General features: G+C 36.4%; 1 protein-coding gene across 3 annotated transcripts in view; it reads left to right on the top strand.

Moving 5' to 3' along the window:
- LOC136255898 (cell adhesion molecule Dscam1-like) overlaps positions 1-27,369 on the top strand; it is a 31,182-nt gene that overhangs the window by 1,761 nt on the left and 2,052 nt on the right. The window contains exons 2-12 of one of the 3 annotated variants that reach the window (XM_066048796.1): positions 6,994-7,127; positions 7,190-7,373; positions 7,428-7,585; positions 9,123-9,671; positions 12,170-12,502; positions 15,006-15,383; positions 16,748-17,032; positions 20,390-20,707; positions 23,974-24,240; positions 24,297-24,560; positions 26,357-26,644. In XM_066048796.1, coding sequence (XP_065904868.1) covers positions 6,994-7,127; positions 7,190-7,373; positions 7,428-7,585; positions 9,123-9,671; positions 12,170-12,502; positions 15,006-15,383; positions 16,748-17,032; positions 20,390-20,707; positions 23,974-24,240; positions 24,297-24,560; positions 26,357-26,644 — 3,158 coding nt within the window. The remainder of the gene's footprint in view (positions 1-6,993; positions 7,128-7,189; positions 7,374-7,427; positions 7,586-9,122; positions 9,672-12,169; positions 12,503-15,005; positions 15,384-16,747; positions 17,033-20,389; positions 20,708-23,973; positions 24,241-24,296; positions 24,561-26,356; positions 26,645-27,369) is intronic. The other 2 variants (XM_066048797.1, XM_066048798.1) reach the window with 2 other exon arrangements.

Raw genomic sequence — 27,369 nt, 5'->3', positions numbered from 1 at the left:
TAAACAACATGTCTCGCCACTCCTACTTCCACAGATCACTATCACTATTGCCATCACTATGCCTATGCAGTGCTTGACCTGAATTTGTCATCATAGTTCCTGTGATAAAATACAAACTTAAACAACTATTTTAAAACAAATTTCAATGACAACACTTAACTGTTCACTACATTACCTTTGTCCCTGCTCATCAGTCCAAGCCACCCACCTCTAACTTGCATCTCTTGTAGTAACTAACGTATGTATGTATGTATGTAAATATAGTACTTAGCTCTGAGACCTGTAATTGTGTATCACTTGTAACAAATGCATGTAATTGAGTAAGTACATGTATGTGTAGTGTAGTTATATGTAGTGTACTTCTTGGCTGTTGGCACATGTTGCCAACAGATCATTGGTGTTTTCACCATCAAGTTAATTATTATTGAATTAATGATAGCTTGATAAATTAATAAATGACATGATAGCATTTGTCCTGCTTCACCTTAGCAAAACGTTTTCACTTAGGCTCCTTGACTCGTGGTAAATACCTCGTACAGACTCTGCCTCCAGTGTTTGCCCCCTCCAGTGCCTATATACATGCATATGAAGAAATTTGCAGTTTGTCTTCAATAGTTGTGGAGGCTGCCGCTTTGTCATCTTTTAAGAAGCTATTTGTATTTTAATTAAGTGCATTTGTTGCTGGTATATTATGTATTTGTGTTAGTGTATATTTTTGTATGTTGTTATCAGGGCTCCACTAAAAATCCTGAGAAAAAACAGACAGTATTACTTGTGCTTAATCACAAAAAACTTTAAATTTCACAATCAGTTTAACTACCCTGCAGAGCTAATTCATATCAATGTAATGTAGTGAGAGTTAATGGGTATCAAGAGGTTGGAATGCTATCAGATTGTTCCCTTCCTAATATCTGCAATTCAATTCACCATAGAACAAGAAAGTGATTTTCAACCTGAAAATGATGTGCTTAAATTTCCTTTGATTTCCTTCTGTATAGCTCATTTAAATCACCGTTCACTGCTCTTTCCAACTCTAGTCTGGAATCTGAGGTATCTATCACAATTTTCGGGTTATTATACTATTTATTGCATAGTGCTGAAAAGCCCAATACAAAATGTATATCTGTTGCTGTTTGCAGGCTTACATGCATGGAGCAATGCCAATATAATCAATAGTTATTTTAAGAAGCATAGTGTAGTCTTGCGGTAGGCTAGCTTCTTTTATTAGCCATGCCCACTTTAATGTCAGAAATGTGTGATAGTGATATTTTGTAAGCATACATGGAGCCATGCTAATTTAATTTATCAGTACAGTGAGAAGTTTTTAGGTATGGATCTACTATATATAGTATGTACACGTTGAGCTGGATCCTCAAAAAATTTAATAACTCATAGATGCAATTAACCATGATCTTGAAATTTGGCTCATTTGTAGTACTGCTTGACCTGCTAAAAATATTTCAAAATCTTTTTGTTCAATATTTACAGCTAATCGAAATTTCCACCATACATTTCCTATGTGGAAGCCATAAAAGTGCAATGTCCATTTTTAGCTCTTTCCCAAACTTGTAATGAAGCAAAACCATACATGTCTGTTGTTGACACCTTTGCTGTAACCACTTATCATCTGGTTGGCTGAAATGTTAACTCTCTTGAGAAAATAATTCACTTTTAATTTTTAGCTGTTTTTCGGGATCCAGCTCAACTTGTGCATACTATAACAGGAAATGCATGTTGTTGTCTGTAAACTTAGATGGAACCATGCTAACTAACTGATTGTCATACAGCTACCTTTGTACTTAACACACTAGTCGAGCACCGAAAACATAGCTCTAGGTATATGCCTTAATTTTAATTAATCTGGGTCAAATCCGAGTCTGACCTGGATTGCTATCCTGGTCACTGGGTCATCCGGGTCAGCAGTAGTTACCCAGTTTCAACACTGACATACTGGTGTTCAGTAATTGGCAAACATAGGTTCCATAATATTTCTCACAATGTGACAGTGACTGGCATCATTTTTTTATACTTGCCCTCTTTTCCTTGGCTATATTGGTTGTGGCTCTCCATTTCTAGCTTTTAGAGCAGTGTTCATGCAGTACCTTGAATACTATACCTTCTCCATTTATTTGCTAATCATGTGAGAAGCTAATTTTGCAATGTTTGACTAGAAAAGTCATGAACAACTCCATGCATAATGCAGTATAGTTGAGTGCCTGGGATGAGCCTCCAGGTCTATATTACAGAACGGTATGCTTGTCTTTTCAAGCAAAACATTTTCCAATGCAACTTTTCAAACTACCAAAATCATACATTTACAAATTGCGGAAATCTACAATACTTATCAAACAACCATTACAGATGATATATGTATAAGACTTGGTAGTGTTTTCAACCTGACACAACAACAAAATTAATATATAGGACCATCTTTTCAGGCATAAAAACCAGAATAAAGTAGCTGCCATCTGTAGAAATATATGCGTGCACGTGATCAATTCCATAGGGGCTATATTATCTATAAACTCACTAAAAGTTGAGGGTAATAAATTATTATTCACAATCCCAGCCTATAATGGTATACTATATAATTAGCAACAATTTCACAAATGGTGTTTTAAACATTAAAAAAAAAAATTCTGCTTCAGAAATATTCCTACTTCATGTATATATGTGACTGGATTTTGGAAAAACGATCCAAATCGCACATTTGAAGTTTCGAGATAAACGGTTTTAAAGAATTGAAGCCAGCAAAAAACTCTCCAAGGATAGCACGCACGCGTATGAAATTTACACAAAAGATGCATCAATCTGTTTCCTTTCAAGCCACTTCCAGTACTTGTAGCTGCTTGTACAGTTTCCCGCCAAATAAGATAGAAAATCTGAGCAGTTAGACGAGCGAAGTAGTATCACGAGTGCTCACAAAGGGGTGGAGGTTGGGGGGTGGCGGGGAGGGCAAAAGATAGGCCTCAAAATGGAGGCAGACCACGATTGGAGTCCAGACACGAGATTACAGGGCTGTGCTGGCTCCTTAGTGGCTGATATGTAGCAAAATCTACAGAGAACACGTCTGGCCAACATTATAAGGCTGTCCACCAGTAAACCACTGATTCTTGCCAAGCCAGGTCCTTCACAAGGCCTGAAACCGCCATTTGGGAACTCCACACCACCCAGAAAAGACGTCTATTAAAACCAGCCTCGTGTAGTTTGAGTAGTGCTGAGGGTCAAAACTTGTAGTACGATAGTGTAGCTATCCACTGGTGGTGTTAGTTTGATTTTGCCTGATGTGCGATTTGGTTCGGTTCTGTAAAATCTGGTCACATATATGGTGTGCAAGTCAGAAATCTATTTGTACAAAATTACCAGGAAAGTTTTTGTGGTTGGAACTAGTGCTCAGCGGTATTGAAATATGAATACACGGTAATAGTAACAGAAAATTATCCGGTATATTGGTATAATACAGTGGTTAGCTTGTTACAGTGACCATTGCATCGTTTCTTGGGCCTGATATGAATAGGTATGCATCCCAAAACCAAAGAATGTAGTTCAGTACAAGTAGGCAGGTGCTTGGGGTAGTTGGAAAAGGCGAATACGATCAGACACGGACACGGACATTTTCAAAAAGCACTTTTACATTTATACAACAGTTATTTTTCATACCTAACATTGTTTTTACAGCAGTCTTCGCTTCCAGACCCGGGCGTCGATCTTGTCATAGTGTTTATCCATTTATAAGCACAAGTGCAAAGGACTAGACCAGCACTCCACAGAATTCCAAAGACCATACAGTGTTGTACACATGCTCTAAAGTCTAATACAGAGTTATGTAATTATAGAGATTAGCTTGTATGCCCCATGCAACTTAGCTTAGCAGGCCAAATCCACAATCTTATGCCTTTTAGTATAAGGCGCAGGTGCTTGTACCAAATGTTGAGGGTTTCAAGGACCTGGCCTACTAACTTAGGTTGGGACATGCCAGCTTAATCTCTATGACAATGAATTAGATTTCTAGAGCACGTGTACAACACTATATTATGGTCTTTAGAGTGCTAGTCTATCCTTCGCACATGAGCTTATAAATGGATAAGCACTATGACAAGACCGACGCCTGGGTCTGGAAACGAATGCTGCTGTGAAAACAGCATTAGGTATGAAACATAACTGTTTTGTAAATGTAAAAGTGTATTTTAAAAATATCCATGTCTGCATCCGACTGTATCCACCTTTTCCAACTACCCAGGTGCTTGTAATGTGGCAACCTCAGTGTTTGTTTAGGGTGTGGCTTGTTAAACCATCAACAAATTGAGTAATTAAGCACCAAAGGCTGGATTAAAACAATACCGATTATCAAAGACCATCACGGTTATGTTAATTTATCATGATAAATGGTACTACCAGTATATCGCCGAGCACTAGTTGGAACTTGTACTTATTTTACTGTATAAAAGGAGCACAAAATTCATAAACTAATAAGCATTAAATTTTATAAAACATATCACTCCCCTTGAAAGTGTTGTAAATTAATGGCAGGGGCAGTGCCACAAGGCACAAGAAGCAAGTGTTCATAATGTTTTTGAATTCCTTTCCTACAGCACTGATTAATGACCACCTGTTAGTGGTACTTTATGCCATCAATTAAAAAGAGCCACCTATTTTATTAGCATGAATACCATTAGTAGAGGCCATTATACATCACTGGAATATTCCCCCAAAATAGTGAATATGTTGGAATATCTATTTTGGGCATACCATACAGAAATACTCATATTCATCTTTAGTTAAAATATTCATATGTTAGCATTTGTGGTTGTGAGATGGCCAACAGCTACAAGTTTTAGTCTATAGTAAATTATACTGGAATGGTTTTGAAAAACTCCTTAACCACAGAATCTGATTTTATGAACAGTTTGTTTGATTTCTTGATTACAGATTAATTATAGTGTCTCTTGTATACATGTTTTCGTTTTCTTTAACTGACAAAGTATTGTTTTTGTATATCATGTGTTGTATTATGTGTATGTAGTTGTAGTTGTGAATGTTGTATATGTAACAAACACTCCAGCATGGAAGAACAGCTAGTCCGAATGCTGTGAGTATAATTAACAATCAGTCAATCAATCAATCAGTCAATCAATCGATCGATCGATCGATTGATCACTGTTTCTGTAACACAAGCACACAACCAAGGATGGTGGTGAGGGTGGGTAAATGGTGTATCTTCAAAAAATGTCTGTTCAGGAGTCTCCAGCATTAATATACTTACTGTAGATCACCTGACCCACTAATACTGAAAGAAACATACGTACTGTACTATATGTAGAAAAGGATTTGGGTTTCTGTACAGTGTATCAATGTCTATGGTCTCCTGTTTCAACTGGCCTGTAGCATTCCAAGGTGCCAGAACATTCCCAGCGGCTGACACACATCTATAGAAATCAACTCATAAACAGCAGCATGAGGAAACTCCTGACTGTGGTACCAATGCGTAGTGTACTGGTGTGGATAGAAAAGAGTCAACTTCAATGCATTGTGTATGCACAAATCAAAGATTTTCAAAATTTAGTCACATTAATTTTACACTTTGTATAATCTTCCAAGACTTAAATTGTACCTCAGTACTGCTTCACACTATTAAACCACAGGTCACTATAATGCAGAGCTTTGTCCATACACACAATATCGCTGTTTTACTTAATTTTAGAATATAACATCAGTAATTTACCAGTGGAATGCTTTCTTCAGGTATTTTCATGAGATGGAGCTAAAACTTAAGCCATTCGGCATGAACACAAAGAAGACTGCTATGTCAGAATGAGCAGTTATGCCACTCTAAATCTTGAATAACAATGTCCTGAGGTGGCTTTGTGTACATATGTATGACATACACAGGTATCAAGTGCAAAGTGATATAATAATGCCATTCATGGACCCTAAAATATAAGAACAGCTAAAGTACTTGAGGTACGTGTTAGTAGAAAATGTCCTTGAAAGTGCTGCTAGATGTGGGCATGGAGAAGATACAGTAGCTGACATGGAATGTAGTACGTATTTATTTATTTATTATTACTGGGCAGGCAGTGTTTACTGATTATTCCCGGGGGGAAGAAATTTACAAGAGGTGAACATAATGTACAATTAGCTATTTACAAATGATAAGTTAGCTACAAATGTGACTTGGCCTGCAAGAATAGGGCACGCGGGCACAAACTACACTCCATCACATAACAAGTCATATCTCAGTATTGGAGTAAACTATCTGCATTCTATAACTTATATTATATAGCCAGGTAATAAGCGCTTAAAATTTTATGGCCATAGCATACTTTTATCAAACGTTATGGACCATGAAAGTTAGGGAAAGTAGGCAAATTTTATGTACTTACATGCCCTATTTTCACAGTCCCAGTCACATATGTTGACTAGAAATAATTTCTTATCAGTTATTTCAATTAATGAGGTCAATAATGAGTTGCAATAAATGGGAAGTATCTATTTCAATATCCTGTGGTGTTTGCGCTTGGGTGGATAAAATGAAGTGTATGGTGGTGGCGAGTGTCTAGTTGTCTTCAAAAAAATGTTGTGGTATATTTACTACACTAGCTCTGTATGCGATATCATGAAAAAAGGACAATCTAGCAATGTCATGGCATTCTCTTACAATTTAGAGATTCTTTCATAATGGTTACTGTATTCTATTATCGCTGCATCCAAATTCATTAGAAAACCACTCTGTTATTTGTCATAGTTTGTGATAGCATCACAGTTCTGCACAACATGTGCAATTTTCAATGTAAAGCATGAAAATGTTAGTTTAAAGCATAATTTTTTTTCCCAATTAATGTAATAGTCAAAATTAAAATAATAATATAGTGCATCAGTTTTTATTTGTATGCAGAGTAATAATCTAAGCAAACCTAATGTTGGTGTTGCAACCATATATCTCCATACTATCATTGAAGTATGTAGTTCTTATTTTTTGATATACATCCATAGTCATTTCTTAGGTGTTAAATTTACTGTTGGTTCTCTGGATCATAACAACAACTGTGTTGGTAATATTCCACCTCCATCAATATGTTACAAGACCGGACGAGACAGCAACTGGCAATGCAATGCATTCCTCGTTTGTAAGTATAATTGTTTTATACCTGCGTATGAACATTAGAGTTTCTGTTTACATGTTACACAGCAGGATACCCAAGATTAGAGTTTAACTTTTCAGAACCTGCAGTTGCTAGTGAGCCTCGTTTTCAGTTGAACGTAAATTGGTCATCAAGTGCAGTTACAAGTTCTAAATTCTTTATTAGCAACATTGTTATTAAAGAAAAGAATAATTGTGGTTTGTACAAGACCATTGACTTAGCTGACAAAGGGTAAGTTTATTTATAGGATATTGTACAGTGCTAATACTTGATTTGCTTTCACAGGTCACAATGCCTAAACCACTACTCTACAGCAAACATTGAAAAATTTTATTGCAATGGTAGCACCACATATGGTTTGGTGCTCAACGCAACAAGCAGAGAGAGCAAAGAGATGAGACTTTGTGGTTTTGACTTAACCACAGGAGAGTGTAGATGTGAAGGTAATGAATGCACCTGCAAAAAAATTATGCCAACATATAGAATAGCATATAGCTGTAGCTCCAGAGCAGGTAAATAGTGTCCCAAAGTCCGGTTTTCTGATCTTATGATTTCTTGGTTGCACAATATGCTGCTCTGGAGCTCCATTTTAATATTACACATCATTGTATACTATATTCAGATTTATTAAGGCTTTACAGCACAAGTGCTGAATGTCTGTAGGACACCTGGTCCTACAGCCTGTTTAAAGTTGTTATATAAAGTATGCAGAGCCGGCCTTAACCTTAGGCAGAGTAGGCAGCCTGCCTAGGGCCTCAGGCCTGAGGGAGCCTCAGAGCTCCAAAAAAGGGGCCTCAGGCTTCATATTGCATGTACATCTATATATGGTAAAATGCTATTCATACAGCCACACTTCTTTCTATGCAGCCATATACCAGAGGCCAGTTCTAGGTATTCCCAGACTATGAATAGCCTTCTATCCATGTCACTTATAAGAACAAACACTTACATCATCACAATAGCAAAACCACACTGCAACTCATGCAGCAATATATTTCTAATCACAAGATCGTACGTGTTTGAAAAATAATAAATGGAGGACAGTGCAGTGACCAGTTTAGATGGTCCAGAGAGACGTAATTTCTTAATGTCTATTTGTACCATGACCAACTGCACGTGAATTATAGATTACTTTGAAACTGTGTGCGCCAAATTAGCTATGACTTATTGTAGTTTGGCTGTTCGCCATTTCCACCCGTTTGCCGCTTTCTTGACTAGGACTATCCTTTGGTGCATCCTTCCTGCCGTGCCCTCTAGTTTGGCACAACTGAGTGCTCCTGTAGTATCTACATTGATGGAAGATTACAGTAAAGCATCGTTCATGATGAAGATGATCAGGCAACTGACTCTTGAGGTAGGGCTGATTCTTCAAACGTAAAGGTCTCAAGATCAGCAGAAAAGCTGGAAGACTGCCATATGTACATTGCTAGGAAAAGCTGTATAGAGCTGGGAAGGTACATGTATAGTTTACACAAACACTTCTAGGATAGCATTAAGCTGCAAGAACAGCAGCCATACATACATATAGCTAGCATAGCTCCATGCAATCCATGCTATTTTCCTAACAAGCACATAATGTACATTGAAGGCCCTATAAATGGGCGGTACTTTGCCTCCAAGTTTAGGGCCTCCAGAATGCTAAGGCCGGCACTGAAAATATGTACGTACATAGTATAGTCCTTGGGTTTGTTTGTCTGTCTGAGTGATGTTATTGATTACTAGAAAGAAACTTTTGGTGGCAAACCGATGCGTATGTAGATGGTCAATTAATTGCAAGTGATAATTTCAAGGCCCCAATTAAATCCTCCTAAAGCACCTACAGTACTTTCAATGTTTCTGTTCATTCAGTTTAGCAACAAGTTTAAGAAACTCTTCCCCACGGTTGAGCAATGTTAGTATTTTGTCCTGGTGCAGTATAAGGTTTATGATTATGTAAAATATGTTGTATTTTAATACAAATTATGCTTTCTCTCATAATAGAATGCAGTTATGATTGGATATTCATTCTAGACAGTTCAGGAAGTGTAAGGGAATCCCGCTTTCGGTTGTTAACAAACGTTGTAGCAAAGATTTCGACTGTAGTTGACATTGGTCTTCAACAAAATTTGTTTGCTGTAATTTCATATGCTAAAAGAGCATTTTTTCATTTTGGCCTTACAAGGTACACTGATCAACCATCACTGTTGCAAGCCATCAATGCAATACCATATATTGGTGGAAATACTAACACTGCAGCAGCATTAGAGTTACTACAAAATCATTCATTAGTGGGACTGAGAGATGGATATCGTCATGTAGTCGTTGTTATAACTGATGGCCTTTCTGGTAATTCAGTTAGAACTTCAATAGTTGCATCAGATCTTCACTCTACTAATGTTTATGATATATTTGCCATTGGTGTTGCTAACGCAAATGCACAAGAATTACGAGACATTGCAAGTCGGGATGAGTATGTATTTATGAATGATGATTTTGATGCTGCTACTCTTGAAGAATATGCCAAAAACATTTTACTCATATTTTGTTCAAGTAAGTGTTATCTTTGATAATATATGAGTGTACATATGTGACTGTCTTTTACAAAAATCATTCTTGTTCTTTCCAAATATTGTTAGTCTGGCTAATAGTAATTCTTGATATTGTGCTTATCCACACAAAAACAGCCAAGATGTAAAAGAAGTGTGCAGTCTTTAAATCACATGGGTTTAAAAAGTTGTGAAATAATAAAGGTAGCGGCAAAGAAATGGCTGCAATGATGTTTATAATGCACAGCCATTATTAATACTCATAAATTTGTTAGCATTAATATCATTGCATCCATTAGCATTAGCATCATTGCAGTCATATCTTTTCTGCCATATTTGGTTTCACAACTTTTTTTTAAATAAGGTGATTTGAACCCTTTGTATACATTGGCTGTTTACATGTATGTGTCATGCATGCAGCTAAAGCATTATTTTCTTTCTTACACACAGTGTGGCACGTCAACTTTCTTGGCCACGTGACACGCTAGTGTGTGTCTTGGTTAGCTTTGAAACTTCACAGCATATTGATATAATGTATCAAAATTTTAAAAAACATATTCAGGGGCCAATATAGATAGTCAATGGGAAAAGATGAGATGGTCATATTCAGTACAGTACTGTATGTTATCTCATTAAAAAAATAGTTCGACTGTACGATAGCATTATCTACAATAATATAATACAAGTTATTGAAACTAACTATGGTACAGACTCATTGCAACTTCTACTCACGAGCATGCAAGTAGTGATTTATCAACCCAAGTACAACCAGTTGCTGCTTTCCACTTAGAATACTCCCAATACAGTCACTGCTTCCATCTTGTTTATTCATGAAACACGTTGTTCTAGTCTCATGCATCATTACAACAATCAGGAAACATCACATCTTCTAACAGAAAAAATCTAACCAATTCCCCATGTAAGCTTCAACTGTACATTCAAAAGTACAAGAAATGATTGTGGGCTACCATTGGCAAATTGACTGTCATTATCATGCATTTATGCTGCTGCAAAGTTTCAAACCAATTTTTTAACTTTTTGTTTAGGGGGGGGGGGGGGTACTATCCCCTACTTTTTAATTAGAGGGCATGTGCCTCTACCCCATTCCACCACCCTTGCTTGTACCTCAACAAAAAAGTTATTCTGCCAATTGGTGACATAAGATACTTGTTTCAGTGATCATGAGTTTGATTGTTTCTTGTAAGATAGGTTTAATTTAGAAATCTTATAGTAGTTGCACCGTGTACTGTGGGAGAAACACATTCATAGCTAATAAAATCTAATGCTGTGTGTAGAAACTGGAAGAAAATGTAGTTTACACTTGATGATACAGCCTCCCACAACCTTATGGCATTATATAGTTTTCCAGCAAAACTGGAAGCACATTCACTATGTGACACATTAACAGTTGTGCTGCATGCACATTTCATACCAGGAAACATTTAAACAATGTGCTTACATGTGCAAATACAGTGTAGCATGTTATATAAATGCTGCGTATAGGGTGGTCCACACATCTAAAGCAGACCAAAATTTTGGTTTGGCATTATTTTATTCAACATTCATTTTTCTGAAGGATTTTCTTGTTGTTACAGTGGTACCTCAATTATCCTGCCATTGATTATCTGAATTTTTGATTATCCGGGAGTGATTGTTCTATTAGAGTATTTGTCTAACGTGCTTGTCCTATTAGAGTATTTGTACAGGAAATGAATGGGATTCTATTATCTGAACGTTTCAATCATCTGAACACCCTCAGAGCCCAGTAAGTTCAGATAATAGAGGGAGCACTGTAATTACATTTCACATTGGATAAATAATAGTTATACGGGCACAATGTGGAGTCTATGAAATTTATAAACCCGAAGGCCCGGGCTGTAGCGCACGAGCGAAGCGAGGGTGCTACTAAGGGCCTGAGGGTTTATAAATTTTATAGACTCCACATTGTGCCCGTATAACTGCTTTAGACTCTATTTCACATTACACTCAGATCACTTACCTCATCCATGGCTGTTTCTGCTGTAGGCTCGGCAAAAGCGGCTGGTTTTCTTACGATAATACTAGCGCCATGGCAACTATGCGTCCTCACATGACTAAATAATCGCGCTCGTTAAATCACTGCACGTGAACAACGCATAGCGATTGGACAAATCCGATTTTGAGCATATGTCATATTGTGCTTGAAGGCGTGGAGTATATTAGAAAACAAGGTGGAGTATATGAGATTTATTACCCACCCAAAACAGCCTAAATAGAGTCTAAATACACTAAGATTCTTTTATACAGCTGCTATTCATCACATAAGATATTTCTGTGATGATTTTTAATGGTAGCATTTTGGAGGCAGCCATTTCTGGGGTATCATTACTATGAAACACTACTGTACTGTATTATACATACTTGTCTGTTATGCACCCATGCTGGCCTTTCTTGGCTGCACAGAGCATACACTACTGTGTATCTTAATATACGTATAATCACTATGTGTGTTTGTATATATAGTTGATGTATCACCTCAAAGAGGTTGTAAGATTACCCCTATTAACCCAATTTCTTTGGAGTCAACTGGTGGAATAGTACAATATGGTATGGATAATGTAACAATGAACTGTAGTTGCAGTGAAAGGAATGATGCAGTTAACTGGTTTTCTCCTAACGGTAGTAAACTTTATGATTTCTATACTACCTCAAGCGGTACCCCTTATGTTATTCAAAATGATGAAAGAACATCTTCTCTAGTAGTTATTCCTACATTCAGCTATTCTGTATTTGGCACATACACTTGTGGAATCAGATCTTCATTTCCTCCTAGCCTTATGGCCATCAGTAATCTCAGTAAGTATATGCACACATGAACAACTTATGTTGTATTTACTGTTCTGAAGAAAATCCAACTTCCCATGAAAGAACAAGGCAAAAGGTTTGCTGTAAAAGTATTTAAATTTGGCAATACTGTAGTACTGTATGTACAAGTTGAGCTGGATCCTGAAAAACAGCTAAAAATTAAAAGTGGATTTTTTTCTCACATTTCAGCCAACCAGATAATTAGAGGTGACCGTAAAAGTGTCAACAACAGACATGTGTGGTTTAGCTCCAGTACAAATTCAGGAAAGGGCTGTAATGGATACTGCACTTTTATGGCTTGTCCATAGGAAGTCTGTGTGGTGAAAATTTTGAATATTGTGTCAGAAATTTGAACAAAAAATTTTGATGCCAAATTTCAAGGTCATGTCTAATTGTATCCATGAGTTATTAAATGTTTTTGAGGATCCAGCTCAACATGTGCATACTATATGACTATTTGGCATTATGTACACAGCCAGTACATGTGTTCAACATAGAAGTATTATATTATATTTCTATCCCTTGTCAAACACAGAAATTGCGAGCTACAGTATATAAACTACTATAAAACTACTATATTCCCAGTTGTATTAATAAGATCTTGTGTTGGCTGTGTGCATGCACCTGGTTTCTGAGATTACTTCACAAAACATGTGTATTTATACGTATGTATTTTCTCTTTCAATACTCATGCGGGCACAGATTTCGATCTCCATCAACTGTGGCTTGTGTATTTCAAATACACGATAGCCCATAAACAACTTTTAAAATCAATGTAAGCACAAGTGGTGTAGTCACCGTTGATGCAACCAATATAGCTATAGCTTGGTAAACATAGTTTGAATGAATAAAAATAGTAGTGCAAAGACCTTATTACTATAAAGCTCTCAGAGAGCAGTCACACTATACCTTGACTGTAATAAAGCAGTCAGGTGTGCCTTGTGTACAAGATTTCTATAAGTATGAAGCTATAGCTATTGCTGTGTATTGCAGCCAAGGAGCAAACTTACTGTCTTGCTAGTTATAAGCTTTGCATGAATGAGAGAGCGTGGTGTATCAATGACAATTTAGCCCAGCCAATGTTCTGTTTCAAATTCAAATGCCTAAGAGTAAAGAAATGGATATTCAATGCTAAGTAATACAGTGATGTAGCTATTTGTAGTCTTCATTAGCTTATTATAATGTGTAATGTATTACCAACCTCACTGGCTTTGTTCCTTTGATGGCATGGTTTTATGGTTAATTTTATATCTTTGAACTAATTAGCAATCAGAATGTGTGCATGGCTTAAAGTTTGTAGCATATTGTGTTACAACCAGTTGTATGAGTACAAAGTTCACTTAGTCTCTTTGTATTTAATAAACATTGTAAACCTATTCAAATACATAATTTATAGCTCCATGAATCGTACAGTACGGTAATACTGTATACTAGGGATCATTGAGGTTTGGGTTTCTTTCCTTCAATATCAGCCTCACTTTTCCATCAAAACAGCTTGGCAGTATTGGTTAGGCAGAAAACCAAGCCCAAAAATGCCTTCAGGGCAGCCCCAAACCCTTCCAACAAGTTTCTATAGACTTTTTAAAATTTTGTATCTGGCAGAATTTCTGCTAACTGACTAACTGATTCCTTTAGCCAAGCATATACAACTATACTCAACTATAGTTAAATTCTACGGGCTTGATTTATTCACTGTTTGACATCACTTTGGCCCAAGACATACCTTTTCATCAACTGCTGCAGCTACAGTGCATGCATCATGGAATCATGGACTCAACTTTGTACTCCTTTGTGTCCCATTCTTTCTCCACTGGTGACCACTGCCTCGAGAGTGTTGATTCATGATAACATGTGGCTGTGGCTTCAGTGCAAGTTGGCTGTTACAAGAATCATCCATAGCTTGTAGTGAATAAACTGATTGCAGAAGTGCTTTTTGCACTGTTTCTGCTGTATAACAGGTGGAACAAAGCTGAAACTGAAGCAAGATGACAACAACACTTTCCAGTGATTGATAGTCGGGGTGCACGTTATGTCTGGTTGGCGCCATTCTTTCCTTTGATGTAGCATGCCTTGGTTCATCAGTCATTGTCACAAAAAAAAGTTAGCAAACAAATATATATATAAGGAAAATTAGAAAATTTATATTTGAGTAGGGATCACACATAGAAACAAAAAGCAAGGAAACTAGGGAGGCCATCTGTACCCGCAGCTATACTAGTGGACATTTAAAAATATGATTAAAGTAGGAATTAAATGTCCACTAGCATAGCTGCAGGTGTAGATAACCTCCTTATTTCCTTGCTTTTTATTACTATGAGTCCTACTCAAATATTAAATTTCCTTATACTTGTAAATTAATTGGCAATTAGTTTACAAATCAATGCTGTACCCTGTACATATTAGTACGCTACTGTACATATTAGTACGCTACTGTACATATTAGTACGCTACTTAGATTGCAGCTTTGTAAAGCAAGTTCAACTTGTTTTTACAGGGGTTGACAGAACACGATGTATAGTACTACAACCATATTCACTAACTACCACTGGAGAGAAACTAATTTACATCATACAGACATCAGATCATATCAGATGCAAGTGCAAGGGCCAGAATGGACGACTGATATACAAGCAGCCACGATGGTTTTTTCCCAATGGAGATATTGTTAATGATACTATTGTTAATGATACACAATATAATAATGTTCCCTATGTTTATTATACACGTAAACGGCAAGATGAGATTAGATTGGTGATTCCCTTTTCAAATAATAATTCTTATTACAATGGCATATACACTTGTGGTATTGGAGAAGATTTATCTAGTCCAGATTATACTGCTACAGTACATGTTATTATGGCAATTAAACCAGGTATGTGTATGGTAGTATATCTTAACTATGCCATAACAGCCAATCTGTAAAAAAAGGTACTGTTTCCAAAAATATAGGATTTGAAAAGCTGTGAAATCAAAGGTGGTGGCCAAGAAATGGCTGTACATCAATAAACTGTAATAATAATGTCATAATGCTTTCATTATTATAATTGACACAATTGCAGCCATTCCTTGGCCACCATTTTGACTTCAATATGTTTTTAACCTTGACATTTTGTGGAGCCGCACCTTTTTCATAGCTGTTTTGGGCATAAATATCACTTCTTTTTTGTAATTGCAAGCCCCAAAGCCAGCCTCTTATGGCTAGCTGTGCTGAATGCTCTGTAGGTGACTTGTTATGTATCTTGTAGGCTTGTTAGGAAGCTGAACACTCTAATAGAGTAACTTGTTACATAGCTACCTGTAAAATTAATTTTCTGCAGGGTGACGTGTTTTGTAGTTGAACACTCTGAAGGTTGACTTGCAATTGTTACAGGTATGTAGCTGAATGCTCTAATAGGGTTTACATAAACTGAACACACTACACCACTTCCTAGAAATATGGCAAGTCAGAATTGTAATGAGCGAAACTACTTTGTATGTTAAATTACATATCAAAAATTGTCCCATGAAGCACAAGAGTGGCTGAATTTAACTTTGAGAAAATCGATTATGGCAGCTCTCACAAGGAGCTCCAAGATTTGTACTGAAGAAACTTAAAGAACTTGTGTTCAGTAAATCCAAAGTTGTAGAGCTAACGCAGTATCAAAAATATTGGTCTCTTGTACCAATGACTATGCAAAGGAGAAGAAGGAGAAGAATATGACATTTTGTGCAAATGTCATGGAGCATTACTAAAATATGAGAGGGATTATTTATTTACTAATATATGTTTATATAACAATATATGAAAGATTGTGTTGTATCACAAGGTGTTTTTACAAGAGAATAGTTTTAAAGGTTGCTTTTGGGTGAGTGTTCTATTAGAGTTAGTCATTTGTGTAAATAACACACGGTAGTCACACGCCCTACTTTCCTTGATAGAAAAATCATAGTCTTGTAGCGACTGTGTAGGGTAGTAAATTAGATTTCTTCATTATAGATTGTTCTAGATTTTATAAGCTATATATTTTGTCGTTTAATCTTCTCCTTGACCTTTGCTATTGTGTTGTCAGTAGAAAAATGTTACAAGGTGAACAGTGTATGGATTCCTACTATTAGGCGCCATCATACTTAATAATTTAGTCTATACATTTCAAAGGAAGTTCAGAAATCCTTACTTATCATACTGTATTTTATTGTTTGCATAAGATCGCTCAATCAGTATGTGTTTCTGTATAATCATATAACTTGTATTTTCAGTTATCATGTTAAGAGTGATGAATCAGACATATGAAAGTGGAGAAACAGCTATGTTCTCATGTAAAGCTACTGGTGAACCGGTTCCATTGATTGAGTGGTATATTAATCGCACTGAAAAAGTGACACCCTCTCCTAAGTACATTCTGTCTTCTCCGATAACTTCAAACTATGCATTTAGTACACTGATAATTTTTAATGTCACATTGTTGGATGTGGGAACATATAGATGTAAGGTTACTAATATTGCTGGTAAAATTTCTAGCTCAGGAGAACTAACGATAAATGGTTAGTCATAATTGTATGTCACTTAATTATTTGTAATGTATACCTACACACATGTATACACATTAATCACAAGTATTTATACATATTACGTTTGGCTTTCACATGACTGGAATTCATAATTAATTAAACGAACTATGATGTCCAATTGGTTTAGTTTGATTCCCAATGTAATGACTTGTGACTGATCTATCATTTGATATAGCGACATGATTTTGGAAAACCTGTTGTGGTGCAACCTCTTGGTTTTCAATTGCTGTGCTGTGGAAAAATTAAATTGCTGGTGCAACTATGTATGTATACTCAAAGAACAAGGCAAAAAGAGTTGTTACTGACCTGGACAACAAAAGCGAACTCAAAACTAAGGCAAACAAGATTAGAACCAAACTACATGTAGATAATCTGGCAAAGTGTAAACAACCCTGAACATTGGAGACAGGAGTCCATAAGTATTGCTTGGCACAAAGCAGCATGAGAGTAATGCAGACCTTTTGATATGCCTTAATCATTCTGTGTCACATCATTCACTCAATATGCAAGTGTTCAAACAGGAAGCAAGAAAGTCTGTGGTTCCAGCTGTTGTTCAATTCCTTTCCTCCAATTATGTAGAGCAATATGATTGGCACACCACTATTTGTGGCTTTTTGCACAATCAATTTTAATACCAATAGCAGACAAAGTCAAAGGTTAGACTCTGGATAGTTAAAGTCTAGACTCCGATACCATATCAGCTAGACTATGAAGACTTTTTATACTGCAACTGATTGTATTCATACTTGCCATGCAAATTATCGGTAGTGACATTGGTTCTCAGAGTGTTTGTAACTTTGTGCAAATTACCAATAACGATAGAAATCACCATAACGATCCAATTTTGATTATCAGTACATCTCTACTATAGATCAAATTACTGCCTGGTTTGATATTTTCAACAGAGAGTTTCTGATTCCCTGCTACACACATGTTAGTATGTTTGCTTCAATCCAATGGAAGAGTCCTATAAATATAAAATAAATCATTGCCTTGGTTTATATAGTCATCACACTGTGTCACTGTTTTCTATGCTTATCAATTATCATTACAATAATTGCGTTCTGCCATCACCCAAATTCGATTAAACGCAGGGCGTCGGTTGGATCAATAAAAACAAAATGCCCGGTCTCAAATAAAGGCCCTATTCGTTTACCAGTTGGGTCAAAATGCTGGGAAGGAAATAAAAGCCCAGGCTTTTATACAAGGAAATACGGTACAGTATAGTAGATAGTACTGTATAGAGAGATCCCCTATTTAAAATAGTACCACCGAAATTCTGGCATAAAAAATCATTGTGGAAAAACTTTTTTGCAATGAAAATGCCTTCACAGAAGAGTCTTAGTGTACATGGCCAAATCCAGTGTTGAAATAGAAAGATCCCTCTATTATATATAGTAACATCAAGATTTAAAATCACCATTGATATGAGTTTTGTCCTGCCTGCTTACCATCCTGCCTGTCTGCCTGTTGATGTCACAAAATTACAGTAAACAGAGCATGGTGACCACACTCTAAAGTATACACAGTGTAACTAAAGTTGTAATGATCAGTTTCGCTGCAGAAAACTGAACACAGTGACCACCCCTCTTGATGATCTATCACATGGGATACCTCCACCAAAGGCTCAGTCGAAACTAGTAGCAAGATTAAGACTCTGTAATGAAGCAGTCACCCAAATACAACAGCCATTAAAATACTCTAATAGAACAATCACATGTGTATTTCATAACTACACTCTTGTTCAACTACTTTTATCCCAAACTTCATTTATAAAAGCTAACCTCAATGCATCAGTTAGTTTACTTTTTGGCATAACAGCATTGCTACAGTACATGTATGTGGGAAGATCCATACTTTGGCATGAATAATTTGAAAAACGTGCCAAGGTAGGGATTTTCTCACATAGCTATGTAGTAATGTCACCATCTCTCTTATTTCATTACTTCTTTTCACTGAGTTCATGTTATTGAATACACTAGACTATAGCTAGATGTTATTGTGTACGGTATATGAATGTACAATAATTACATCATGTAATTTATTTGTAATGACTCACTTGTGACTGGCTGAGTGAAAACCCGAGCTACATTCATGCACTAGTTAATTGACAATACAAATATAGTTCTATGTTTTGTATATATATACAGTCAGTGGTGGATAACGAAATTTTCACAGGGGGTTTCAAGTTAGGCAAAAGGGGCAGATCAAGGATATTCTTTATCTTACATGGGCATCACGCAACAAGTGTGCAAAGCACACTGCACTCACTCAGCATGCTCTAACTAGGTGGATCTGAGGGCATGCCCCACAGAAAAATTTAAATTAGCCCACTGAGATTGAATTTGGTAACACTTTTGATTGAATTAAACACTATATGATTACTGCATGGTATTATACATCTCTAGCAGTAGCAATTCGACATGCAGAGGGCAAATCAAACCAACTGAATGTGTTTCACAGGAAGAATTTGACATTTTAGCCTTTGTGCTATTTTGGCTGAAAGTCGTTGAATAAACATTGTAACATGTTTGAAGGAAAGCGCTCATTATTCAATACCAGTCTCTAGAAGTGGCAACTATGAATCTGCATGACATGTAATGCGTGGGGCACAACAAAATTACTGTTAGTAGTATGATTATGTGTAAATTCCTGATTTCTTTCCATGCACTCTGGAATGACCTGAGTTTATAGGTATACGTTCTCCTGTACAATAAAAGTAAGTTTTCAGAATAGTTACCAAGGACGAATCCAGACTTTTAAAAAAGGTGGCTCCACACTGGAACATAGCAATTGTACCTTCAGTGTAGCTAGCTATATAGCTAGTAATAGTATTTCATAACAAAACCACTCTCCAGCAATGTTTCACTGTTAAATCTTACCATTAAGCCTTTCAAAATGGAAGTAAAGCCTTTATAAGTGGTATTAATCAGTCATAATGTTTAAAACATTTAAATGATAATTATTTTTAGAGGCACTTATTGCATATAAAGAGGCTGCCTGACGAGCAGTGCCAGAATGATATCAAAGATTAACTACTGTAGGTTGTTATCTACAGCCGGCCTACAAATTAGGTAATTTCACCTTCCTGCACCCACTCCATAAACTGATTTCGGGCATGCGATCGATTGTCAGAGAAGGTTTCAGCTAAAACCGTTGCAACCCCCTTGTATCCGCCACTGACAGTACAAGCCAGTGTAGCTACGCTCACTGAAAACCTTAAACCACTATATCTACAAACTTTAATGATACAAACTAATTGGGTTTTCACTCAGTGGGTCACAATTATGATGATGAAATGTACTGCATAAATTCTGTACATTACTGTAGACCCTGCAGTTATCACAAAGATTTATTCCAATTACCAAACTGTGACCATATATGATTCAACTTTAATCACATGTCATGCAAAAGGATATCCTCCTCCGACATTCTACTGGATGCTTTATTATGAAGTTGTTAAGAATGATTCTAATACTGTAGTCTCTCATTATGATAAATGTTCATCAAGTACTTTTGATAGTGACTGTAAATCAACCAGCACACTATACATCAAAACTACTTTATCATTTCATAATGGTACATATAGATGTGTGGCTATCAATTCTGCTGGAAATGACACAAAGAGTGCTGAACTAAATGTGAAAGGTATGATTATACAATTGTATTTATTAGCTACTGATTCATATTTTAAAGCTCACTGCTATATACAAGGTCTTAAATGAAATTGGCTTAATGTATTTTGTGGGCTGGATTCACAGACTGTATCTGCAAACTGGGCTCATGGACTGGGCGGAAACAGTCTTTTAGCAATAATCCATGCAGGTCTACGTAACTCTTGCCATGCTGAATATGCCATTATCAAGCTATAACTACTGACACTGCTCTTTCTTATAGATTATATATATATATAGGTCACTCATGCTCCAGAATATTTACAAAACCAATAGTTAAGCTATAGCTTTGTAGGATGGTACATGGCTATTTCTACAGGTCTATCCAGAATTGATTATGAATACATGCACACCTGTAGATAGATATCTATATCAAAATAGCCAAGCTGTGAAAAAAGGGTGCAGCTCTCCAAAAAAGCTAGGACAAGAAAAGTTAGGAAATCAAAGGTGGTAGCCAAGAAATGGCTGCTGTGATGTTAATATTAATCATTTTTAATGATGATGGTATGATCTTTTTTTAAAACGATTGGAATTAGCAGCCATTTGTTAGCTGCCACCTTTGCTTTCCTGACTTTCTTTCACCCTGCCATTTTGGAGGGTCACACCCTTTTTCACAGCTTGGCTCTTTTGGTATAGGTTAGGACACGTCGATTTCTCGAGCAAAGTTTTTGGGTGAGTAAAAGAAATGAGGTACTGGCATATCAGGTGCAATTTTTGTGGACATAAAAATTGCACAAAAGATTGAGGTACTCTAGTGGAACATAAAATATCAACAATGCATATTAGTTGTTATGGGAAGAGCAAGTGGCAATCGAGATACCCATCACATGTGTTAAGATTAGCCAACTCCTTGCTATATTTGGTAAGAGCAAGTACAGATTGAGATATTCTAATTGAACAGTCACTTTAAGGTGAAATTGTATCATTGCACTTAGAGATGGTCAATTAATGCTGAATAAAATGTATAATTCTTGAGCAAAATATGGAGCATGATAGGTGAAAATTTAAAGAATTGCTGGAAAGAAAAAAGGTGGGAAAAGAGCAAAATAGACATCCTAGAATAGGTACCCTTTGTAATTGTAAGTTCAAAAGCCTATGGTTGGCTTTGAGGCTTCCTTTTAGCTTTTATTCTTTCTTTACTACAGAAGACTGCATGGCTATTCATGTGATATTTATGTATTTATGAAGAAACTAAGATTAACTTTGAAGGCACTTATCCCAATGATGGCTGCGCGGATTCAACTCAAATTTGGAATGAAAGGTACCCTATACTGCAGAAATTTCCACAGCAAAAATGGCTATTTACCATTGAAGTACTATTGAGCTACGGACACATGAAAGCAGCATTTTCTTGGTTCCATAAAATGAATCTGTCACCAGCCTCACTACACACCACTGTGTGTCTTGATGTAGGCTATTTTAATGTTTTAGTAGTACTTTAATAGAGCACACATCTTTGAGCACTTCTAATACAATGCATATAGAATGTTCTAGAACAATCTAGAATTTCCACTGATAGATATAGAACTTTATCATTCTAGTGTACTAAACCAGAACTTTCAATTATAAGATATAAATTAAGTAAAATGAGTGACTGACAGCAGTGGAAGAGTGGTAAAGGCTTTGGCCATATAAGTGTGGAGGTCACTGGCTTGAACCCTGGAGAATTTTTTCTGACATTTTTTGACACGTTTTTACTTCTCGGTGATTGTTCTATTAAAGTATCTGACTGTGCTTTTTCGCATGTTTGCTTTTGCTTTATGTCTCCTTAGCTAATACTCTCAGTACTTCAAACCACAACTGTTACAGTTTTGCACTACAATAATTACTTCATGTACGGAGTAATTTTAAAGTTATTCTGTCAAGTGGATTACACTGTAGGCATGATAACAAATTGCTTTTGCAAGTTTCAAAGTCATTTGGTGCATACGTTTTCAAACTCAACTTTTTTTCTCATAGTAAGTTCATAGTATCCTGGTATTGCTACACAGCATATGGACTGTTGGAAAAGTATACAGTAGCACATTATAGGCATAGGGCAGGCATGGGCAGGCCAATTGGGTGCATGTTTGTTTGTCTGTGTGTTCTATTAGAGTAAGTGCCTCCTCTTTGTAACTCCAATTCTTTGTGATGTAAAAAACAATTAGCCAGAAAGTGTGCACCTGTGTGTTAAGTTAATTTTGCTCAAACCTTTGCTTGCAGTAGAGCTATGTAGCTACAACAAATAGTACTGCAGACTCTACTGCTTATAATGCCTGCATGATAGGATAGCACCACATAATTTGCACGTGCCTTGATATTATTGGTTTAGCTTACATGCAATTTTGCTGTTTAGTCAACCCCATATTCACATCATTATAGGCTTGCATGATGGTAGAGTAAAGTTCATGCAACATCATGCATGCTACTTTAGGACTTTACCTTTAATGCTTCATTCCCAATGCATTGATTCATGTTATTGCGGAATGTGAAATGGTCCTGCATGTAGGACAGGTACCAATGCTAGTGATACAATGAAACAAAAATATTAACTTACTCTCCATGAGCAGGCAAATACAATAACCATATTTACTCGATTTGTACCGCACCCTCGAATAGTACTGCATTGCAGTACGAATAGTACTGCATTGCGGTACTATTCGAAGGTCTTTATCCTTGTTTCTGAAAATATTTTTAATTGTACCACACTATACTTTTGTAATTACTCTTTACTAGTGCTCTCATACCTTTAGTATTAATCTCCATCTCAGTTTAAGGAAGGCATTGTCCTGGTAAAACTTAAACGGCTCTCACATAATCGAAATAGTAGTGGATATTAGTAGCATACCCTTGAGTAATACTGCAGCGCAGCACTATTAAAAGGGTTTTGCCCTTTTTTTTGGCAAAAAAAATAGTACCCTAGTGCACAAATCAAGTAAATATGGTATAGGTTTACTCAATTTGAGTATTCGTTCACATGCAATTAAACTGTGTATGAAGTTATTTTTGTAGCACAATTTTTTCAATGCATTTTATTTCAAAACAGACTTACTGTATGCAAACTAGTTGGAGTTTCACTCAGCAGGTCTCGAATATCATTGCTTTTTATTGTCTGAAATTTCTATGAGTGAAGCTATAGTATTTGAGTAACTTGATCAAGGAGTCAACTGTTATAACATTTTATTTGCTGACATGTAAAATATGTGGAGAGGTACCTTTTTGCAATTCCAGTTATAATTTTATGTGGTGTTTTTTCTTAAGTTCCATTTCCTGAAATCAAAGTACACCCAAAATCAGAAGCAGTTGATCTCACAGAAACTGTTACTCTTACATGTTTTGCCACTGGTTATGATGTCAGTTATCAATGGAAAAGTAGTTCAGGATCATTTGCTAGCAAAGTGTGGGGTATAAATACCCACACCCTGGTGATCCCAGATGTGAGATCATCTGATGATAACACATACACTTGTGTGGCAAGTAATGAAGGAGGGAATGCTTCATCAAATGGTGCTAAACTGACAGTTACCGGTATGACTATGATGATGTTGTTAGGTGGTAGTGTGAATGTTGTATTGGTAATACAGGTCTACCAGAGGTGACAGTGACACCATCCAATCAGAGTGTAGAGGTGACACGTACTGCCATCTTCACTACCACAGTGAGTGGTGTGGGAGTGAAGAGCTTCATGTACCAGTGGAGACACAATGGAACAATCATTAGTGGAGAGAATGGAAACACTCTGGTGATTACTAATGTGATGGAGACTGATAGTGGAAACTATGATTGTATTGTTACTAATCAGTATGGAGATTACATCATATCTGAAAAAGTGACACTGTTTGCTGCAAGTAAGTATTTATATACAGTACCTTAATTAGAGTCTGGTTGTTAGGCGCATACGCCTAATAAAAGTTTGCAAAAAGATATTGTGATTAGCATATAGTTACTAAGCACATGCGGCTAATAAATAAACCTTGTAGTGATTATTATGGATTCACTCTCTCTTGGGGTGGTGTGAATTGCAGTCATAACATGTACCAATGTTTTGAGTCCAGTTTTTGTACACTGTGTGGAGCATACTACAGAAGGCTGCTTTGCTTAGTGAGTACAGTAAAGGCACGCTTTGTACTTTGTGAAACTTCGCGGTATACGCTATTAGCAAACCTCTAGCATTTCTTCTCTCGTATAACTTCGTCTCATGTTGGAGCTTTGTGTTCATCCACATGCGCTTATCAACCATGATTAAGTATGAGAAACGGGTATGCGCTCAGCAAGTGATATTCGCTTAATATATACATGCGCTTTACAACCAGACTCTATGGTATATACGTTTGAGAAACACTCCTAATTTATAGAACTACACTGTATATTTTCCTGTACTCTCTACCAATTCATTGAGTTAATTCAGTATGAATAGAGATCGTGCTGACAATTTCAAGTATTACACTCCACTGTATGGTTTGACAGTCTAACTTGTTTGATCCTTGTTTCTTGTGTTTTTGAAATTTAATTATTTTTACACTAATTTGTGTACTTTTATAAATCCATTTATGGATATGTACAGTGAAACCTGCCGTTATGTAGCTGAGCACATAGGCAATTCTAGGGATAGGGCATAGTCTGCTGAAAAATAAGCTTTAGGGGAACGTTGTAGCATAGATCAACATTGCTAGTTTTAGAATTTTACAGTCAATTCAATTTTAAGCCATTTTCAAGCCTGTAAATTGCAAATGTCCTGGAGCTTCTACAGACTCCTGAAATTCTATAGCCATAAATGCTATGCCCCCTGTATGTCAGATTTAGAATCACCACTGGCTGGGCATTCTACGGGTGACTTTAACTTAAATGAATGTTCTACAGAGTGACTAGTTAGGTAGCTGGTGACTTATTGCTTAACTGAATGTTTTACGGAGTGACTTGCTATGTAGCTGAATATTCTACAGAGCTACTTGTTGCATAGCTGAATGTTTAACTGGGTAACTTGTTTTGTAACTGCAAGTTCTACAGGGTGATTTTTTACATACATAGCTTAATACTCTACAGGGCTCTGACATATAGCTCCAGCTAGCCCAAACGTAGGCCTAGGCCTGTATTTTTCTTTTTTTCTACAGGAACAGCAGATGGAACACCAATGTGTTTGTGTTTGTTATTCTATTGTTTTGGTTATATTAACAATTTTGCAACTGTTGTGACTGTATAAACTGAATGCTGTTAGATCATGTACATTCTACAATTGTTGGTTTTACTTTAACTCAAAGCTTTAAATCTCTCATTATATTAATGTACAGTAACTTTAGTGCAATCGACTAGATCTTATCATCATTTAAACTTCTCAATACCATTTATAAACACTAATCCGTATAAATTTAGTTGTTTCCCAAGAACAATTGATGAATGGAAAATTTTACCCCACCATTTACTTGAGTTGGAATCAGTTGATTTATTTGTAGTGAATGTAATTGCATGTATGTAAGTAGTTAGCTAATCATGTACTTGTGTATTTGATTTTTCTTGGGGCTGGTCCCCCTGGACACATCAGTAATTACTAGCTGTCCAGTATAATTTAAAAAAAAAGTATATTTGTGAATACTATATGATGACAAAGCTTGTTCATCTTTGGATATTTACCATACATTTTGTATAGTGTCTCCACCAGTGATCATGCAGGATCCAATGGATGTAAATGTCTTGTTATTTGGATTGGCTAAGTTCCAGTGTGTTGCAGAGGGCTACAAAGCTAATATCACCTGGCAAAAACATGGCTCGACTCTTCCAAGGACATCTAGAATTTATATCAGATTAGAAGATAAAGATGAAATTAAAAGCATTTTGGAGATCAACAGTGCAGTTGGCTATTATGCTGGAAAATATTGTTGTATTGTTGGTAACAAGGCTGGATATGTTTCATCATGTGCAAACTTGACAGTTAATGGTATGTTTATTGATATTCCAGTTACTGAGTCCTTTAACCTATCTGGAAAACAGTCCTGCAGGAATGTTTCTTATATATAAATTTTGCTGACTGTCTTCCAACTCTAAAGTATAAGAGTAGCTGTTTAACCCATGCAGGAATATATTCCCCTATTTACAATCATGATAGCAGCCTTGCATGACAACTCTGGGGTTACACAATAGTTATTAAAGATGCATAACATGGCTAACTATTTAACTTTCCTATGATATCAGCTGCACATAGACAGGAACTTACATTATTTATAAAACGCTAACGGGAATTAACTAGCTATCACATGTGACAACATACACATTGTGATCGCTTACTGTGTCAAAGTAGAACCTCCCCTGAGAAATTTGGGTTACAGAATGCTGGTTAGCAAGGAACGAAAGTACTTATGTTTGCTCACAACAGCAGGGGTCTGAAGGCATAGCCCCAAGAAGCTGATAGCACCTTCATATTCCATCTCTCCTACATTAAAATGTAAAATACTGATGACTCTAATGTGTGCGTGCGTGCGTGCGTGCGTGCGTGTGTGCGTGCGTGCGTATGTGTGTGTATTACTCTGATTCTCAAAAGTTATCACTTAAAATCTGGACATGTAACTGGATTAATTATTAGTACACAATTTTAATTCACAATTATACGAGGAGTGCAAAGACAACATATTCACACAATAATCATCACAGTTATCCATTCATGAT

Source organism: Dysidea avara, chromosome 5 (genome assembly GCF_963678975.1).
Source record: "Dysidea avara chromosome 5, odDysAvar1.4, whole genome shotgun sequence".
Taxonomy (NCBI): Eukaryota; Metazoa; Porifera; class Demospongiae; order Dictyoceratida; family Dysideidae; genus Dysidea; species Dysidea avara.
The sequence above is the reverse complement of the archived record's forward strand: the minus strand, read 5'-3'. Positions and strand labels throughout refer to the sequence as shown.